Source organism: Melanotaenia boesemani, chromosome 5, assembly GCF_017639745.1.
Source record: "Melanotaenia boesemani isolate fMelBoe1 chromosome 5, fMelBoe1.pri, whole genome shotgun sequence".
Classification (NCBI taxonomy): domain Eukaryota; kingdom Metazoa; phylum Chordata; class Actinopteri; order Atheriniformes; family Melanotaeniidae; genus Melanotaenia; species Melanotaenia boesemani.
The window spans coordinates 15,980,001-16,001,808 of NC_055686.1; the positions used below are offsets into that span (position 1 = coordinate 15,980,001).

The following is a 21,808-nucleotide window of genomic DNA, read 5'->3' on the forward strand; positions in this document are numbered from 1 at the left end:
AAGATTTACAGAACAGTAATTTAACAAGGAAATAAAGATGAGTCTGGGGCACAGACACATGACCTCTGAATTTGTCCTTTTATGTCTAGCACCACAGTGGTGACTCATTTTGGTTTGTTTGGACTGTAGTGCAAGCCTGCAGACTGGCCTTTTGACAGTGTTGCCTGTGCATCCTGTTGTGCTTTTTGCCAGTTTGTTGTGACCATGCTCACTTGTCCATACATATGATCTGTATTGTACATGCACAGAAAACTCTTTTCTGTAAATTGAATGCACTTTTATTGAATGTAGCCCTTGCTTCCTAATACATTTGTTATTGCAAAGTGGCAGACACAGGCAGTAAACTTTGCCTGAACTGGTACTGAAAATAGAAGAAGAGGAATTGTGTTCTTGAAATTAAGTCTGAAAAAACAGTAATCATAAAAACACAATTACTTTAAAAAAATTTAGATGAAAAAATCACATAACAAAGAAAAGATAACCCAAATGCAATAGTTAAAATAGTTTTTGTAATAACACTGTGTGGTTCTGTACAAAGGCCCCTTTTAATTTCATGCAGTGCTCTTGCAAAATATCACTCCATTTGCTTTCTTGGCCAAAATATGACACCTCTCCTGACACTTTATGTGAGAAAATCCTCTCATATGGTGCAGATGAAAACTGTACACACAGGAGTGCAGACAATATGGTCATAATTGCTAGCCTGAGGAAAGGCTGCAGTCATTATCAAGATTTGTGGTCTCAACAGCTGTCTACACATTTAGATATTTGACTGACTGGGACTGACTGGGAACATTGAATGTGCTAATGAAGGTTTCAACTACTTTCCCACAACTTTGATCTTAAACTGCTGAATCAAAATCTCAATAACATTTTGTAAGAATAAGTTTTTTAATAATAATAAAAAAAAAAAAAAAATTCAACTTCCACACCTTATATGTTCCAGGTGCTAATGGACACTCCCACACATCTAGCAAGCCTCACATAAGGTGACTCAGCATCATTGGCTAATGAGCAGAAACATGCTGACTTTTGGGCTGATTGTGCCAAATTATTGACCTAAATCTCATCAACATCCGTAGGCTTTATCGCTTCAGTGAGTTTTATCATGACAAATGGGGCCTTATAGAAAATTTCCTGCACAAAATGCCTATTCAGATTGTTTTGCCACTGAGTTTATTTTAGGCGGCTTGCAGTGGCAGACTATATAAGATTAAAGAAGCAGAGAGTTGAGCAGACTTAGCAGCAGTGACCAGATAGGGCTGTTGTGACCCTTATGATGGAAAAACTCTTTTCATGTTTTAATTCCAGGAGTTGTGCTGCCTGTGTGGAACCCTCAGAACCCTTCTGTAGGGGACAAAGTTGCACGTGCCATTGTTTACTTTGTGGCCCTTATATACATGTTCCTGGGAATGAGCATTATAGCGGACAGGTTCATGTCTTCTATTGAGGTACGACAATTAATAAACATAATAAACCCTGACGTGGTTTTATGTTTCCCTCTGTAAGATTACTCAGTCAAAGCTCCTTAACATCTCTTTGGTATCTTCATTGTGTTTTTGCTCTTCTGCAGGTCATAACATCCCAGGAAAAGGAAATCACCATAAAGAAGCCAAATGGCGAGACCATTACGACCACAGTCAGAATCTGGAATGAGACTGTTTCTAATCTCACTCTAATGGCCTTGGGTTCCAGTGCCCCGGAGATACTGCTGTCAGTTATTGAGGTTGGTACAACATGAGCTAGCTAGCTACACATTAGATAGATAAAGTGTGATGGGAACATAATAATTTGATTTTGATCCCACCTGCAGGTGTGCGGTCACGGTTTCGAGGCTGGTTCTCTGGGTCCCAGCACCATCGTGGGCAGCGCTGCATTCAACATGTTTGTCATTATCGCCCTGTGTGTGTATGTGGTTCCCGATGGAGAGACGCGAAAAATAAAACACCTTCGGGTGTTTTTTGTTACAGCAGCTTGGAGCATCTTCGCTTACATCTGGCTTTATTTGATTCTGAGTGTCTTTTCCCCTGGAGAGGTGGAGGTAAGGACACACATGATTTAAAGGAGCTTCTTAAGGAGGAGGGTTTGGTGGAAGAAAAATAGACAAAGAAGAGGAAAGTGTGGAATTTTACCCCATCTATTCTCTTATAGGTATGGGAGGCGGTGCTGACCTTCCTCTGCTTCCCCCTCTGTGTGGTCCAAGCCTGGGTGGCCGACAGACGCCTTCTCATCTACAAATATGTCCGCAAGCGTTACCGTGCCGACAAGAATCGCGGTATCATCATTGAGACAGAAGGAGGAAATGATGGAGGGATTGGTGGCATAGATGGAGGAGGTGGAGCACTGGGCCCAGGTGGCTTCACCAAGATGGACATGCTGGAGCTGGACGGACAGTTAGCACTGAACTGCCACAGCGGGATGGACGGAGGGTTGATGGAGGAGGGAGGAGCAAAGGATGAGGAAGATGAGGCAAGGAGGGACATGGCCAGGACTCTGAAGGAGCTGAAGCAGAGGCACCCAGAAAAAGACATGGAGCAGCTGATTGAGATGGCAAATTACCAGGTTAGTGGCACAAAGCTGACATAGTTTGGTGAAGCTAGTAAAAGCGAAATCAAAGACAGGTTTGTTTAGCCTGAGGGATCAACAGCAGCACACAGTATGAAGATCTGTAAGAAGTTTGCTTCTTAACATTGCTGCTAACTCTTTTGGCCCAGTGAAACAGTCACAAACACATCTCAATTATCCATCTCTCTGCTGAGGGTGACAGTGAGATGGAGATAATGCTGTGAGACGTTCAGGTGAAAACAAGGTGTTTAAGGTGATAGTAGGTGTGCTTTTTAACTAGTTATCCATGTTGGAGTTTCCTTTTTATTCCAAAATCGGTTGCTATCAGCCCCTGCTAGCTCAAGCTAACTTTTATCCAGCCATTCAAACAATCTACGAAGGCTGTGTTTGGTTTTTGATTTACTGCACTACTACGTCAATTAGAAAACAGCACTCATCGAGAGCGACACAGACAGATACCTCCATGCAGCTATAAATGATCCTTAAACAGTGCTGTGTAAATGTGTGTGACAGCAGGATCTTGGCTTGTTGTGCAAAGCAATTTGAGTGGTCACAAGACTAACCATCCATCTATTTTCTATACCTGCTTAATTCAGCTAAGGGTCACAGGGGAGTTGGGGTTTATCCCAGCTACTAAAGGACACCCTGGATTGGTCACCAGCCCAGCACAGAGCTAACACAAAGACAAACAACCATTCACACTTACTCTAAATTCTAGGGTTAATTCAGAAACACCGATTAACCTAACATGCAAGTTTTGAGACTGGAAACTGGAGAAAATGAAGCTGAGGTTCAAACCAGGACCCTTGCTGTAGGGTAACAATGCTAACCACCACATCATCATGCAGCCTTTACAAATAAAACACTGAAAGATAAAACATTTCAGAAATGCTGCTGATTTAGCTGCTGTTGTGCAACTCAGGTCAACTACATCTTTCACGTAATAGCTGCATCAGTAAATTTGGCATATTGTTTTTTCGGCAAACTAAATACATTCACTGAAACTATAAACAAAGTTGTTTTGATTGTCAGGCTTAACAGACAATAGTGTATTTCTTAGCTACTTAAAAAAACATTTATATACAGACTAGCAGTGCCATTAGACTTCACTGACATCTCTGTAGCGTTCTACTTCTCTGCCATCCAGGTGATATTTTGCCCGTCAAGCCACTGCTGACAGATAAAATAATAACTTAAAGCTTTCTCAGGCTTACCTCAGTTGGAAGGAAACCCATAAAATGTTTTGCTGAAGGGACCTGAGGTCTTTTTTATTTTCTTAGATTTGTGAATTAATATAGAATAAATGAGAACATCATAGCGTTATTTTTCCGAATTTAATTTCCACTTTTAAATATCACATTTGAACCGTTAAATCTTGAAAGATTTTGTTCTCTCTGCTTCTTTGTGGCTCTTATTCAGTTCATTTATTTTGGCTTTGATGCTGAACCAGGGAGGAGATGCAGTTTGGCATGCAGAAAATGGAATGAGCAGCTTCCAGATGTTTGTTTGCATCCGTGCCCTTCTGCCCTTGCAGCTGCTCCTTCAGCTTTGCACTGTTAATGAGAATGACAACAGACCAGTAGACTAAACTGCACTGGGCACATTAAAATTTCTGTGGCCATAATAAATCTTCACAGAAGAAACTGAAAGTTGTAAAGGAAAATGGAGCTGGGCAAACTTATTTACAGATGTAGACAAAATTGTTGGTACCCTGTAGGCCTGTTTTAGGAGTTTATTTTTTTTTAAATAATTCTGTTGAAGGATAGTTGAAAAGCATTGTCTGACATTCATTGGTTAAATTTTATAGAATTTTTATTTATTATTACTTTTGTCAGATTCACGTTATTTCTGTGACCATTGTGAGTTTTTCTTTCATTAACTGAAGGGTACCAACAATTTTATCCACGTCTGAAGCAAAAGCACACAACTACTAGAGGCCGCCATCAAATCAGCTGCAGATTTTATTGATGTTCCGCAGTGAAACTTCTATCTCACTTGCCTTAGATTTAAATAAATTTCATTGTTCTCAGCCAAGAGGCTACATTTAATCTAATGATCTCCACGACCACAGAAGCCAATTTGTTCATTTTCAATTTGGTGGATCGTTAGCATTACTATTCAGCCATACACTTTTATTGAAATACTTTCTCCTAGATTGATAAGCATCATTAAATTTAAAGTTTGCAGCTAAGTGTGAGAAACTTAACTTTTGGAGAGGTTAAAGAAAGTATTTTCAACTATTTCACTCATGTACTTCATCTCTTACTAAAAGATAAGCTCCATAAAAGTGAGACCAATCTGGACAGTGCAGATCAAATTCACAGCATGAATCAGTTTGTTAATTGATTGGTTTGGCTTGTTAGGTCCTGATGCAGCAGCAAAAGAGCAGAGCATTCTACCGTATCCAAGCAACCAGGATGATGATTGGAGCGGGCAACATCCTCAAGAAACATGCCGCTGACCAGGCTCGCAAGGTAAGCTGCAGACGCTACTCCCCCTGTCAGGGTTTAACTTGATATTTAAAGCTGTTAGGTCACATTGTGCCTGACTGTGTGTGTTGATTTTCAGGTGGTGAGCAGCAATGAGACTCAGGCTCAGGAGGACGATCCTCACACCGTCAGGATGGAGTTTGAACCCTCATTGTACCAGTGCTTTGAAAACTGTGGCTCTCTGAAACTGACTGTTGCCAGACATGGAGGAGACCCTGGAGTCACTGTCAAGGTGTGTGTGTGTGTTTGTGTGTGTGCACTGAAAGAAACACAGCCGATTAGGAATTAAAGTGTGTGCTTGTGGGAGGGAAGTCAAGAAACCTAGAGGCAAATTAAAACAGACAACAGAGGAAACCACCACTCACATCTCTAACACTTTTGTCTTGATCTGATCTTCCTCCTAACATGTTTTCACCTCCAGAGGATTTGAGTTTCTGTGTTGTTTTTTTCTAATTGGATGATGGTGTGCAGGAGAGATTGTAGAGAAGAGCAGAAGCAGGCTGGGAGACACGAGCTAGAACACCTTCTTCTTCTGGTTTTAAGTTGAGCTCGTGGCCAATAAACATTGTCTTTTTGCAAAGGGTCATTGGTATCAGTCTTAATGCTGGCCTAATGCACTGAATAAAATATTCTGTGTGAATAACAGACTCTCCTGCAGAGTCTCCGACAACAGTAGATATCTGCAGTGTTATTACACAGGAAATTTATAGGGCTGTTTGTCTCTTGTAAATAAATTATGATATACCAGAAGATCAGATTTTTGTATTTTACAAAACATGAAATAAACACCAAAAATATATAAAGATGCTTGCAGAGATGTATAATGTTATGCAGGTTCATTTAATAATCCTGCTGTTTTGCTAAAAGTGTTGAATTTGGTTTGGATTTTGTGCTGCTTATGGGGTGTCTGTTGGCAATTCTGGCCCTTTTAAACATCTGTTATGGTAAATAACCATGCCAACAAGAAGGATGTTGGCATGGAGAGCAAGGCTGAGGAAGTTTAAACCGTCGGGAAAGTGAATTATCAAGGGTTTGTCTTGGAACACTGATAAGAGGCACAGTGGCAATATTTGAACACAGTATTGTGTCTTTTAACTGAGATACAGTTGCAGCATATTCAGGCAGAAAGAAACTTTAGAAAAGTGATGGTAAAGGAGGGGACTGTAGTGTATGTCTGTGACATATGATGTAATCCTGCACATGTCACTGAGAAACATCTGAGTCCCTGCACCTGAGATGTTGAACACTTAGCTAAGAGTTATCCATCTGTATTGTCTATGAAAGGTTTGCCTGTGTTACCTGCTAATGCTAAATGTGATGCAGTCAGTGTTATAGTGCTCTCTGAAGGCTTCAGCCATGGTTCTGTCTGCTACAACTAATTGCTTTTTTTAAGTTATTTTTACCAATAACTCATTCTGTAACAGTGAACGTTCTCTTAGAAACTATTTTAAGTATTTTTTCTCTTAATGAAATAATATGGGCCGTAAATGCAAGTGACTGTATAATTAGATTCCTGATTCACACTGAAAATATTACATTCAGTTTATATTATGTCATGCCAGTCAAGGGTAAAACTAGGTTAGTCCCAGTTTTATGTATGCAAGACCTGCTTGGAACTAATATGTAAAAAAATGTCTGTCTGATAGTGGAGATAAAAACTCTCGTATCATTTTCCTTTTTTTTAACAATGAAATGAATAAAATAGTTTTTCTCACATTTTCGTGTAGAATTGATGAAATCAGCACTCCACAAGTCTGGAAAATATTAAATATTACCAAGCCTCAGGACAGTCCCAGAAATATCATCAAGCTGGATGGATGCATTAAAAAATAAATTAAGGCCTAAGAGATTTCATGAGGAGCTAAAAATACAGCAGGACCAATAGACTGACCACAGTAGCACCACCAATACTGACACCATGACTGAGCTTCGGCTACAAACTCTTATTAGTTTAAAATGTTCTTTATCTTTCTATTTATGTTTATTTTTATTTTGTTTGCATTTGAGCAGGATGTTGGGGGGTTAATTTACAGGCAAATGCAGCGGAGAGGGAGAGAGGACTAGTAATGTGGAAAGTTGTATTGTGCTAGCTTCAAAGTTCTTATTATGAAACTATATCATACCAGAGGGCTTGGTTTAATGAGGCTGTTTTCCTTGTTCTCTCACCCTTTGTCCGCATCTCCCCAACTGCCTCTTTTTCTCATCTTTGCCCTCCTCTTTCTGTCTCTTTTCCTCTGTGCTGTGCTCTCCTTTTGTGCTAATCTGCCCTTTTCTTTCTTCTATGATCATCTTTGACATCCACCCCCGTCATCTCACTCCACTTCCCTTGTCTCTCTTCTTCCACATGCCCCAGGTGGATTATCGCACTGAGGATGGCACAGCTAACGCAGGTTCCGATTATGAGTTTGCTGAAGGAACACTGCTGTTCAAACCTGGAGAGACCCTCAAAGGTAAAAACTATGATGCCAGTAAGTTTTTGTGGTATTGCATTCAAAAACCAGACTTGTGCTGCAAATAACCAAGGTTGTTTGCAGCACTGCAGGTGTATTGCATTTACTTTAAGAGATGCTTTCAGTTTCTCAGAGCAAGATTTTGAAGTGTCCATTGTTTTTCCAGAAATCACAGTTGGTGTGATTGATGATGACATCTTTGAGGAGGATGAGTACTTCTATGTACACCTTAGTAACCCCCGTGTGGTTGGCTATCCTGAGATTGGTACTGCCCCTACGGATGCCAGCACCACCCCGAAAGCTGTGCTTGGTGACAACCACACAGCCACGGTGACCATTTACGATGACGATCATGCAGGTAAAACAATGTGCCGAACTGTACACTATGTTACTGTGGCTTAAACGCTCTCTCAGGCTGCTAATCATTGTTTCTGTGTACACAAATGGTCTGCAATGTCACAAAACCAAATGGAAATGGAAAGCAAGTCTTCGTAATCAAGGCTTCACTTCTGATCTTTATCACAATATAGGCTAATTCCAATTAACTAGAGTGATTTGTTTGTAACCATATTCCACTTACCCTTTATTAACTACCAGCTGGCCAATTACGGCACACTGGATCTGTCTGGAAGGGAATTGTAAAGAGGCAGAAATTAAACATAGAGGATAAAACAGTTGTAAACGTATAAAACACACAGATTACTACTGCATTTGTCCTGAACTAGGAGACAAGCTAAATTAAAACCGGTAAATACAAAACTAGTTTAAACACTGAATTTCGTATAGATTTTTTTTAAATGCTTTACCTGAACTTTTCCCTGTTGTCATCATGTTGGTATTGAGACAAAAACTGCTTAAGACCTGGTGTGATTTTAGATGTCCACATTCTTTAAGGGGCTTGTTTTTAGGCATTTCACCTTTTACTGATGTCTAATTTTTATTATTGTTGTGCTATTTTTGTTGTTATGCTAAAAATTTTAAATTCAGTTATGTATTGTGTTTTCATGTAGAATCAATGGAATCAAGCTGGACAAGATATTCAGCAGAATTTAGTTCTCTAAATATTTCTAGAACATAAACTAAAAGATAAATAAATAAAGGTTCAATGACTTCACCAATGCTCAAGACCACTTCAGTGGTTGGCAGAAAGTCTGATTTCTTGGAAAAAAAAAAAAAGGAAATAAAGGGGGTTTTAAGACTTTTGCACAGTGCAGCCATTTGGATAGAAATGGTTACACTTAGGCATGTACTGGTTTGCTGCAGCACACACTCCCAGGATCTCCATTACAAGGTGCAGTTAGCAGGAGATGAACGTTTTCTGTGTCACCTTTAGTTGGAGAACTTGATAGAACCCAAAGAGAATGAGAGTGTGGGAGGATGAGAGGAAGGGGGATGTATACCTAATGGTAATAATCTTTTATCTAGAGAGAGTAGGTGGTAATTATTTCATCTGTCTGTACCATACTGTACACCTTGGAGAGCAAAAAAGCTAGTGATAGCGTAGGTGTTTATTAACCATCTGACTTTCTTTTTTTTTGGTTGCTCTTCTTTTCTCAGGCATCTTTACCTTTGAGGGTGCCAGCCAGAGGGTGAGCGAGAGTGTAGGTGTGATGGAGGTGAAAGTTCTCAGGACATCAGGAGCCAGGGGCCTGGTAGCCGTCCCCTATCGAACGTTGGACGGCACCGCCAAAGGAGGGGAGGACTATGAACTGGCTGCTGGAAAACTGGAGTTTCAGAATGATGAGACCATGTGAGTACATATATTTTACACCATTATCTGTCAGCTTAATGCAAACTCAGACTCCTTAAAACAATTTTTGGCATTATTTTGGATCACACATGCACGTTCCTGGTTTCCTATTTTCTTTCTGAGTGACTTCTATTAATTTTTAATCCAGTGCTGAGCAGTAGATTAGAATGTAATAATTCTCCTTTTCAAGGTAGTCTGCATTAAATACCTGCACACGTGTGTGCTTACATACACACTCAGAACTGCCTTGCATTCTTGGGAACATGCATTTTTAATATGCTGATGCTAGCAGTGTTAAATTGACCAATATATAAAGCGGTTGGGAATGCAGTTTCCTCAGTGCCTCCTGGGGCCCATAAAACAACCCCTCTGTGTTTGTGTGTTTGCTAGTGTGTGTGGGCTCTATATGCAATAGGACAAATTTGACTTTTAGATACAGGGGTGAGGATATCACTTTCTAAAGTTGTTGATTGATTTAAAAGGTTGTAGGCTACAAATAAATTGGTGTGACCTGGAAATAGTCAGTGTACTCTTGAATAACTTAAATGTAATTGGGCTGAAGCTGAAGTGATTTGGGCTTTCAAAGTTTAGAGTTTATTCTCTGTTCTGTGCATTATTGTTTTAATTATTGCATTTTGATACACATTATATATGTATTTTCTTATTAATCTTAAGCAATCATCTTCTGATGGCACAACACAGCCTCATTTATTCTTATAGCTAATAAGTAAATTAATGCAATCAAGCTTGATGCAAATTATCCAAAAAAATGGCTTCAAATTCATTTTAAACCCAGCTAATGCCAGCTTACAAAGCTGTGGATATAAATGTGTGCATGTCAGGCTAGAAAAAAATTTTCTGTCTGAAACCAGCCAGCCTCCAGACAGGATTGTCACTACAAGGGTAGAATGTGTATGTGCAAATGTGTGTGTGAGTGTAATGAAATTATGTGATTCAGCCCTTGCTGCTGGTGAACACTGAGGTCAGTGAGGAATGAGATGAGAGATATAATGAGCAAGAACAGCAGGAAAAAGTTAGCCCTTCTTGGACTATGAAGCTGTCCAGCAGATATGAGTGAAGTGGCATCAAATCATATTAAACTGTTTGAATGAAGGTGTTTAAAAAGAGCTACGAATTTGAAACTGTTTGGGTCAAGTTTGAAAAAAAGTAAAAAATAGTAGCAATGAGCCTGTTTCTCTACTGGCTGTGGACCAATATATCATGTAGACTCATCTATATGAAGAAGCACTTGTGTTTTTGATTTGAAAACATACATCTAAGTTCAACAAGCTGCACGCAGAAAATCAATGCTAAAAATATGTGTAATATAATTATCTACAAACCACATCCACAAACAGCTGTGGCTACTGTGAAGGAGCATCCCTACAGGGACAGTTAAATGACTTTGTTGAGTCTTTCACTGTGTGCTTCATTATAAGAATACACCTTTACTGGATGGATATTTAAAATTGTGAATGAAGTTATAGAGTTTTTAAAGTTCCCTGATTGGTTCATTTGGGGTTTAAGGCTAGAAGGAGGAGACTCAGTGTGGATTCTGTCTCAGGATGTCAGTGACCCAAGCTGATGATGGACCCTCCAGATATCTTACCCCTTCTAAGGATGAGAGCCAAAGAGGATGATGAGAAGAATGGATGAGGGAGAGAAGAGGATGTATCACTGGATAAATAAATAAGGCAGAGCAAGGGTGGAGGGATGAATGGGTGAGGGAGGCAAGAAAGGATGGATGGATGGATGGATGATCAGAGGTGTGAAAGGTTGACTTCATATTATGAAGTGGTGCACAGTAAATAATTTGAGGTAAATAACAATGAAATAATTATTTTATGTGTGTATTTGGGATGCCATCATCATCATTATCATTATCATCATCATCATCATCATCATCATAAAGTGCTTTAACACCAGCCACAGCTGAAACAAAGGACTTCACATCTGAGGCAGATAAAAATACATAAAAACAAGAATGTAAAATAATCATAAAATTCTGTATAAGGAAGAAAAGTAATAAAATAGATCAAATGAAATCCAAACAAGAAAAACTAAATGAAAAATAAATTAAAAAGATCGTAAGCTGGGTTGAAGGCCAAAGAGTAAATCACACTAAAAACTTGATCTGGTCAGTAAAAATTAGTCAAGCAATACTAGAGTAAAGACACTGACACTAAACAGGCAACAACACAAGTCTCCTCTGCAGCCAGGAGCTTCATGTCTGGACAGACATGTTAATGAATAATGTAGCAGTGTAAAAGCACAACCAGGAGGATGTGACGATGTCTGGGGTTTAAAATTCAGTTGACTGGAATATAAACTAGTTCATTTTAGTCTGTACAAACTTTTGTGACCCAAATAAATGTCCTCTCATTAAACTATTATATGTTCAGATAGCACTTTTAAACGGAGAGTTTGCAAGTCTTAATTGTAGCCTTCATATTTCTGGGTTAGCAGTATATTCCATTATCTTTTTAATGAGCCTTTGAGGGTTAATGAGCACTGAAAGTGTTTAGTTAGCCCATTTTAACCAGTAGGAGAAAATGAAGGTTCTTTTAACAAGTCACCATGCTTAGTTTTCAGTTTCTTTCGTGTTAGACACGTAATCTGTCACACATACACATGCATACATACATGTACACAGTCACACCTCTGATGAAGATGGAAGGATTGCTATCGAAACATGTCAAGTATGTGTGGCAGGTTACGTGTCTGATACAAAAGAAACTGAAAACTAAGAAACAGACACTTGAACTAGATGAGCTTACTTGGGTTAAACCACCATGCTGTCACAGGGAAAATAAATTCATAATAACCAGGGAGAAAAATTGACTGCTACTGATGATGAGCTAAAAAAAAAAGACAGTAAGAAAATGATTATGTACTTCCTCCAGGGCAGCTGTTTATTAAATTTGGTGCTAAAAAGCAAATTAGTGCACCAACTTTACGAGCTAAGAGGTGAACATGCAGCAGCTTGTTAAAGACACTGCTGTGGAGTTAATTTAATTCTGCATAACAATCCTAATTTAACTGCTTCAACACAGTTTGATAATTGTAGCAGTAAATGCTCAAAATCATATACAGAAAAGAACCAAAATATCTACATATTTTCTTCCAACAAGCCTTCATCAGTGGCTTATTCAGTGTTGATCTTGAGCCTAATTCCTTCTGTCTTCTCCTTGTTGCCTCATGTTGGCTTGTTCTTTAACACCCAGCCAGAGGTAACAGAGGAAATGTAAGTTTTGGATTAAATCCTGAGAAAAACAAGCTGAGAGGCTTTGAAGCTGTTGCTTTGGAGGAGCTGAATGAGCAGAATGACAGTGGAGGAAAGGAGGAGATGAATCGATAATCTGCTGCTTCCATGTAAAGGGGGAGTGAGCAAACCGAGTGAGGGATATGCCTGGAGTAGAAACCCCTGTGGTATATTGATCTATCCATCCCGTTGTCTGTCGTGCCACTCCTTTTTTCACAAGTTTTTTAAAGCCAGTCCTTTTACATTTTTCCCCTCATTGTTGTTCTGTTTTTATACTTTAAAATGCCCACTGTGTCATTACCCAGATGTCCTGTGCACCTCCTCTCATTCACTCTTCTTTTTTCACTCCTGTTTTGGTCCAATCAGTCCTTGACTTTTGGGTTTAAGGTGGCTTAGAGCCTCCCTCATTATCAATACCCCTCAAGTTCTTTCTCTCTATTTATCTCTGTTTTATTCTCATCTCTCACTCTTCCTCCACTAACTCACTCTGTTCGCTAAGTTTTTTCATCTTCCCTCCCCGCTGTCCCTCTCTGTTTCTCCTCTCTTTTCATCATTGTTCTTTTGAAGCTCTTGTCAGAATTCTTCCTCTACACTAATGTGAACCAGCTTTAATCTGTTGCACTAGCTGGTCCTCCTCCTATCTGCCAATTTTCCTCTTTTCTGTCATTGCATCATTACATTTATGTTATTCATTAATCTTGAATTGGCTGTTTTCTCTCTCTATTTCTTTCCCCATGTTTTTCTCTAGCATATTTTTAGAGTTTCTTCACCTTCACCCTTACCCTCACCTTCCCGTCATCTCATACCTCCTCTTCATTTGCATCTTCCTCCCCTCTGCCTTTCACCTTTACTTATTTACACTGTCAGATTTTTTTTCCATCTTAGCTTCTTCACCTTCCTCTCCCTCTGTTTGGCACCCTCTTCTACCTCCACTCTCCACCTGCTCATCTCATCTCTCTCCACCTTCTTATTCTCCTCCCTTATTTCCTGATTTCCTCTTTTCCATCCATCCTTTGCTGTCTAGCCCTTTTTTCACAGAAAAGGGATTCATTTCCAAAGCAGTTAAGCTGGATCACAACCCAGACATAACTCAGCTTCTACACCTCCCTTCACTCCCTCCATGCTCCATAAAGCATGCTTTCATTCAGTTTGTGTGATAGCTTTGTTTACCCCTTTTGCCTTCTTTATGAATTTAAGCACTCCAACATTGACCTGTCAACAATTCTTAGTAATGCTGTATTTTGGAATGAGTTTTTGAGAAAAGAGTGGTAAATGGAGGATAAACTATGAAAAGGAGGGTCGAATGTAAAAAGGATGTGCTAGTGCTTAAAGGTCTTGAAGCCATTGGAGCTGAACTGACAAGAAGAGAGAAGATGGATGAGTTCCTTTAGCTCAACTTTACATATCTTTAATTATAGACTATAACACAATGCAACATCAATCACTGAAAGAAAATGTGTTTTCCTTGCCTCCATCACATGTTTGTCATTATTGTAGCTCAGGGATGATGAGGTAGCTGTCTTCTTTATGCATTGACGGGAGAATTTTGCATATTCACTAAATTTAAGTTGTCATGATGTCCGACCAGCTTTGATATCAGCTGTATACATCTGAAGAAAGAAGGAGCTTGATCCTGATGATGTCATAAACTCCTACTGTGTAAACAGTGTGTGTAGTTAGAAACATGACAGTTTTTACTATTTGTGTAATGGACTTATGTTGGAGTAAGTCAGTCCTTATTCTGGAGTTTGCAGGTGGTTCAGAACGCTGCTTCATTACTGATGATTAGAACTTGTGAAATAGACCACATTACGCCTGTCCTGGCTTCACTCCACTGGGTGCCTGTGCATTTTAGACTTTATTTTAAACTTCTAATTTTTGTGTTTACAGGTACTAGAGGTACTGAGGTTCAGGAGGAAGCTCAGAGGAGACAGGGCTTTCTGAATAATTTCCACTTGCATATTAGAGAGGCCCTTTTACTGTCCACTTTTAAACCTTGTCTTAAAACCCATTTTTATTCTTTAGTTTTCAAATTCAGCTAAACTTTCTTTACTTGATCTTATTTGTTTAAATTGGTTTTATTGTGTTGAATTTTAGTGGTTCTTATGTCATGTTTATACACATGCCTGATGTTTTTTCTGTTTTCTGTTTTTTTTTTTTTTTGTTGTTTCTTATAATTTTTAGTATTCAGTTATGTGCAGCACTTGTATGGTATGGTGTGGTGTGGTATGCAAGGTGTGTTGTTTGGTATGATATGGTATGGTATGGTATGTGTTACGAACCCTCTAAGTCCAGGGGAAGAAGGGTCGGTAACAAAACGAGTCGGAATCAGGTTTTTACAATATATATATATGTAACAATTTTTATTTACAATATGTACAAAAACCCCCAACATAACACAAAGTGGCGGAGTCAGCATGACCCAACACAAAAGATCCTAGAATCAAACAAATACAAATACCAATGATTACTCAAAACTCACGTAAACCAAAACCAAGCTTAACTGAAGGTGTCCTGTAACAGGTGTACGTCCTTACTGACAGTTTACAAAAGAACAGAAAATACCCACGCACCAAGTAAGTCCGGGGGAGTTTACTCAGAGGTTTCAGCCAAGGTAACATATAACCAGCACAAAATCGCAGCTCCTATGCTGGACAGCTGGGTAATACCCACACAAGGTAGCACACTACAATCCTCACACAGAGTAGCCCACAAACAACACCTCTCTTAAAGAAATCTGTCCCAAATGGCAAACTGTGTCCTGACAGTACACAGCTGCCTCGAATGAAGGTAATCCATGGTATTTAAAGGCGAGGAGGATTCCTGAGTGGCCAGCCTGAAAGGACCTGAACCGCTGGCGACCAATCCTGGTGGCAGAGGGTGGAGCCTGTCTTTTCAGCCAATCATCTCGCTGCAGCGGTACGGCAGCATTTGCATCCTGGCTGCAGGCAGATAAGCCAGTGTGGCGTGGTGTGTGGTGTGTTGTGGTATGGTATGGTACGATATGGTATAGTATGGTATGGTATGTGGTGTGGTGTGGTGTGGTTGGTATGGTATGATGTGGTGGGGTATGGTATGATATGGTACAATATGGTAAGGTATGGTGTGGTATGGTATGGTATGTGGTATGGTGTGTGGTGTGGTGTGATATGATGTGGTGGGGTAGGGTAAGGTATGGTACGATATGGAACGGTATGGTATGGTATGGTATGTGGTGTGGTGTGGTATGGTATGGTATGATGTGTTGGGGTAGGGTATGGTATGGTACGATATGGAACGGTATGGTATGGTATGGTATGGTATGATGTGTTGGGGTAGGGTATGGTATGGTACGATATGGAACGGTATGGTATGGTATGGTATGGTATGATGTGGTGGGGTAGGGTATGGTATGGTACTATATGGAACGGTATGGTATGGTATGGTATGGTATGGTTCAAGAATGAAGTCGATGAGGGAACTGACCATGGTCATATTAATATAGATGGATATGGTTTTTGTACTATTTATTAAGAGTCACTCTGTATAAATTCACACACATATTGGGTATAAAGCACTTTGTATCTGTATTTATTCACTATCTGGTCCCACCATGTGCAACAACAATTAATTAATTCTCTCTGTTCAGCCAATTAGTGCTTCTTTTATCTATTCCTCTCTTCTTCCCCAGTGGGTCCTACAAATGTCTCGGATTCCTGTCTGCAGCTCTGAAGCTGCCTTTTTTGCTCCTTTTGTGTTAATCAGAGGGTACGTGTGTGCGTGCAGAGGTAAAAGGCGAAGTGAACTATGTGTGCGTGAGACAGAGAGAGACTCTCAGCAGGGTCTGTTTATTCTTAGCCATCATCTGACCTGCAACACAGTTCAGAGTCTCAGCCAAGAACCAGACAACTGTGCGAGTGAGTGTGTCTGTTACAGTGTGTGTGTGGTCCTCTCCCCCGGCTGCTCATTATAAATTTGAAACAGGTGTCGCCACCAGACTGTGCCAACGCCTGTTCAGTTACTGCCCAGCCCTGCTTGTGTATGTGTGTATTTAGATGAGAGCAGATTGATTATACAAGCAAGCTCTGACATTTCTGGAAGAATCTTAAGCTTTACTTTGTGATGAATTTCTAAAAAATCATTAACCACACACTATGTCCCTAGTTACTGTTGCCACCACACCTGTTTGCAGCCCTACAACCTTAGCCTGTTTATTAAAGGTGAATGTAGAGACTGTGACATCAAACATTAGGTTTAGGTAGTTAAATAATTTCCTGTGAAGTGGACTTCACAGGACATTCAGTCATCTTGAGAGTCAAACTGTAGAAAGGAAGCTCAAGGAGCAACATATGCGACAAAAGTTCAGAAGGTTACTGTAAGTTAATGATGTTTGTTGAGCTCCTTTCATGTCATCTGCTCCTGCCACCATGGCTGCTTGGTTGTTTTTGCTTTTTTTTTTAAAGTCGGTTAGGTTTATTAAAGAAGGGGAGACAGAAAAGAGAATGAAAATAGATGTTTTTGAAACTAAAAAAAATTAAGATGCAAACGAATACAATAAATCATGAGGGTACTGGACTGGAGTACTGACCATGAGACGCTGTATAGATTCGTGTGGGTTGCAAACAAGTTTTCTGTACTAAGTGGATGCATTTCGCATGAGTTTGAAAGTTACAATTGGTCTTAAAGGCTGTGCCCACACATGAAGCCACACATTAAATCAGTGTTACAAAATGCTGTATTGTTTATACATATTTCATATGATCCTTGCATTTGCAACAAAAGTCAGTCTGGTGTATCTTTGTCTCTCTTTTTCTTCTCTGTTCACTCCTTTTGCCCCCCCCCCCCCTGTCAGGTTCAGCACTGATTTATAAATTTTGCAATAAACAAACAGCAAGCAGACACACTACCTTGTCTTTGAAAACTTTATTTTAACACAGTGTTATAGCAGGCTGCTATAGGTTACATCCTGTATATCTCAGGATCTCAGCACACTTTGACAGACAGAGTAATTACCAGTGAGCTACAGCTGTGTCAGTGTGTCTCACTTTTCTTTGCTCCAGCCTAGTAAAGAGTTGGTGCTGCTATACCGCTGGTTTTTCAATGATGGAGCCAGACAATCTAGATAAAAAGGACTAATTTTTTATTTGATTTGTGACTTGTATATTTATATATGTTACACTTTCCATTACAGTCCATTGCCAGAGCTTCATTTTAGCTTCTAGCTGGTATCTAGTTTTGGTTTGTTATCCTGCCAGTTTAAATCTCCTTTTGCTTGAATCTTGTGAATCTTGTTGTATTTTGTGCTCCTTCATTACCCTTTCTTTCCTTAACCCTTTGCTTACCCTCATGTAATTTCACTGTGGTCCGCCTCTGAATTCAGATCCATTCGAACACCCTTGAATTACATCCCGCCAAAATCGCTACTTCATGATTTTAAGCTTTATCTTCTGTTATGTTTTAAAGAGACTACAACACAAGTTCTTGGTGTTTTTGACAAAGCTGTCAAGAGAGCTGTGATCATACATTAGCTGCTGGTAATGAAGACGTCAGCTAGCACTTTTTAAACAACACATTCTGCCTTTGGCGAGATGTTTCGTGGAATCAAGAGGAAATAGGAAAAGTGGGAATGTGAGTCTTGTGTGTGACTGAGCGAGTGTTTGTGCATGTTGTAGTGCTTTAAAAGTGTTTGATATTTGCAACCTGTTTCTCCGTCTGTCACCAGTGTGGGGTGACTAACCCGAAGCTGTTCCTAAAATAAAACTTCCTTTGAACTCCAAATCCCCCAAGAGCTGTGCAGTGTGTAGTGTGCACAAGCGTGTTTCCTTCTGCGCTCAAGCCTTCATGTTCATGCAAGTGTTTCCATTTGATTGCTATTGCTGTTGTGTGAGTCAGCATCTCTCTATATTTCTACACAGTCATTTTTGCTGCCCGTCTAGCGTGTGTCACGTCATCTCTTACTCTTACCCTTACAAACACACTCATGCATGCGCACACCTCAGCATCTTTATCATTCTAGAAAGATTGTGGATGTTTGCATATTGTGCCCTTCCTGCTTATCAGCATACTGCTTAAAAAACTGCCTTTAAACAACAGCATGGATTTAAGCATTTTCAAATATGAAGGAGCAGACAGAATATAAAACCAAGTGCTTTGCATTATAACCAAGCAGAGATAGGGGAAATAGACAAACACACTTTAATTAGCTACAGAGATATTTCTTAGTTAGATTTTTCTGGAATGTTTTCCTGCAGATTTGTTTCAAATTCATATGTAAAGACTGCAGAGCTTTGTCACTATCACAGCATGTGACTCAGTTGCTTAGTATGCACACTGCTTCCTGCTGTTGGCTATATTTATGCAACAGAGTTTGTATTAGACAACATTCACCCATAACTCTTTGAGATGGTTAGAAACAGCTTTTGATAAAATATCTTGCAGTTCTGATTATATAAAATGAGTGTGTACATTTTAATTAACAAATATAAACGTGTGATTTAACCATTCACAAACTGGATTAAATGTGCAGCCAAAAATGTATATTTTTGACTTTAAGACCTAATTTGGATGTTGCTCCATAAATTCCCAACAGGAGTATTAAAGAATTTTTTATGTAAACTTTTGTAAATACTGTATTGAGAAAAATATATCAGCTAAAAATAATGTATTAATAAAATCTAACTTATCTAGTGTTGCACTGGCCTTCACTCAGTTTCCTCAACTATCAATAATAACTGCATCACAAACAGGTTCATCACGAGACAACCCAATTAAAGGGAAAGGCTTTACTGGTAGACAAATGTGTGTATGGGAAATATTTCCATTGAAAACTTTTTAAAGTTTCAACTGCTGCCTTAATGAAAATAAATAGTGAAAAACAAAAAGTGATGTGATTCACTGAAATGAAAAATGAGGACTTTCCTGCACAATTAGCCCATAGTTTATTCTAAAACTAGCAGTGGTACAGCAAAGCAAGAATGTTTCTGTGTAGATAACATCTAACTGATGGAAATTATTGTCTGTTTTCTGATTTTTTATTATTTATTTTTTTTTTTTATTTATGTCCATAGTTTATCTGGGTTCTTTTAGTGTGTCTAAATGTTTTTGAATGCACGTGTCAAATACATGTCAGAGATGTGGATTTCTGTTTTTTATTGGGGGAGTGCATTCAGACTTACTAGTTTTTCATCCTCTGTAAACTACTACTGTAACTACTTTCTAAAAGGTTTTTCACTTAACTATTCTACACACTTCAGGCTATTGAAATCATTCAAAGATCATAACATTCAGCTTGTTGAAGAGATGAGTTTCCTAAAATATTATAACATTAAACTGACTGGATGAGCTTTGGGCAAAGACTTGTTTTCACAATGATTGAATGTGCATGTTTGGCGACCATTCCAGTAATCCTTAATGTCAGATGTTAGGTTTTTGAAGCAGGTATCTGACTGGGCTTTTGGTACTTTTATCACTTTAAAAAAATGTCCTTTTAAAAATGAATGAAGCAATGCAGCAAAGTAACTTGAATTCCTGCATCACCGAACTTCATCTGCTGTTTATCAGTTTATCTTGTTGAGCTACCTGGTAGTTCTACACCTCTGAGGATGCATGCATCATCACTCACCTTCTCAATGAGTGCTATGTAAAAGGTGTAGTTAAAGATCAAAACAAAAACCTAAACCTCTTTGATTTGTTTAATTTTCATCTGTTTGTCTCAGCTTATTTAGAAAATGTGTGTAATGACATTTGGTACTACGGCCTGCTAAGGTTATTTGACTATTAAGGATGTTATTTAAAAACACTGAAAATTAGACGCCATGATTTGTTAGCGGACCTCATGTTGCACCATGACTTTTACAGAAGCAAGGCTTCAACTAATGTTATGTAAACACAAGCTCAAGACTACTCATTTTGAGCATATGTTGTGTAAGATCACAGTTTCGGTGCATATTGTAAGAACTTCTCAGAGTATTTAGACAATATTATGTCCTTCCATCTATTATACTGACGTAGCTAAGTGATGGGCCTTTATAATCGCAGTTCCCCAAGCATAATGATTTGTTTGTCACAAACGATTTAACCTTATAACATCTTGTTACGCTTTAGCACCAGCGCCTTAAAGCCTTCTCAAGTGACTCTTCACCAAAGCATGATTACCAAAGCATCTGGTCTTTGGTCATTTTAAGCTAGATTTCTGCATCTTTGGTATAGCAGGTGACATATATCAAGCAAAAGACATTTACACAGCTATTCTGCAGAAACAGCTAATCTCAATGTTTATTTATTTAATTGTGATGCACCTTTTTCCAAGCAAAATATGCTTTTTGGATTTTAGGGACTGAAAAAATATTGTGAATGTGGGCCTGACACTTTGTTGTGATTATTATGACTGTAGTGCTGTCTGAGGCCTAGAGAGTCTTTATCTCAAACCTTAGATGTTTCAGCGTTGAGAACAGTAAAGGAATTCATGTTTCCTGTTCTTGAGGGACTTTCACTCACAAAATTTCTGTCCAGTTTCTCATATTTATATCACTTCGGACTGTCACATGCTGAAGATGAGAAGGGATCTTTAAAGAGACGAGAGCTAAAACTGAGCATCCCAGACACACATTTATGTTTTAACCTGTCTTTTTTCGGCACAACACCTGATTGCAGCAAAACCGCAAAAGTATTTTAGCAAACCACCCTTTCATCCCCACGAAGCCAGGGATTAGCCTCCATGAAACCGACCATGTATGAAGCCAGGTACCAAAGTGGATAGGTTTGAGTCCTTTACTGTCTGCGGTACTGTGCCGCACAAATCGAGGATGTGACGTCAATGTGATGAACGCGCCGATTCCCAATCCACCCTTCCTCAAGTTTTTTATGCTTTGTAGTCAAGCATTTTTTGAAGAAGAAGCTCAACTTCTTCATTAGTCCAAAGAAATGTTTCTCTTTTGCCTCGCAGTGAATCCTCAGCTATATTCTCTTCTCTGTTTCCAATGTGAACTTCCTGAAACACGCAGTGAGCCTTTATCTGTGCATGCGTTGTTTTGCTCTAGTTTTGGAGGGTTACTCTTTAGCGCCCCCCACAGCCTTGTAGTATGTCCTACATCTGTGTCGTGGGGATGTTGAAGCCCCTAGTTTTCGCCACCATTTTCACACCTGAACCGGCTTCGGTGCCATGTGGACATTGCGTCAGTGGGAATATGCAGCAAGAGGAAAAATAATGTGTTTATTTTAACACAAAAAGAGCAACAATGATCTAGAAGATCACCAAAATCAGTCATAACATTTGAAATCGAGTAGGCACATTGTTGTTGTGCATTTTTACATA

At 39.2% G+C, this 21,808-nt stretch overlaps 1 protein-coding gene across 2 annotated transcripts in view; it reads left to right on the forward strand.

Moving 5' to 3' along the window:
• The window catches only part of slc8a4b (solute carrier family 8 member 4b), a 121,672-nt gene that overhangs the window by 53,114 nt on the left and 46,750 nt on the right, over positions 1–21,808 (forward strand). For both annotated transcript variants that reach the window (XM_041986414.1, XM_041986415.1), the window contains exons 3-11: positions 1,312–1,451; positions 1,574–1,726; positions 1,814–2,041; positions 2,152–2,562; positions 4,929–5,039; positions 5,134–5,286; positions 7,408–7,504; positions 7,671–7,862; positions 9,062–9,254. In XM_041986414.1, the coding sequence (XP_041842348.1) occupies positions 1,312–1,451; positions 1,574–1,726; positions 1,814–2,041; positions 2,152–2,562; positions 4,929–5,039; positions 5,134–5,286; positions 7,408–7,504; positions 7,671–7,862; positions 9,062–9,254 (1,678 nt within the window). The remainder of the gene's footprint in view (positions 1–1,311; positions 1,452–1,573; positions 1,727–1,813; positions 2,042–2,151; positions 2,563–4,928; positions 5,040–5,133; positions 5,287–7,407; positions 7,505–7,670; positions 7,863–9,061; positions 9,255–21,808) is intronic.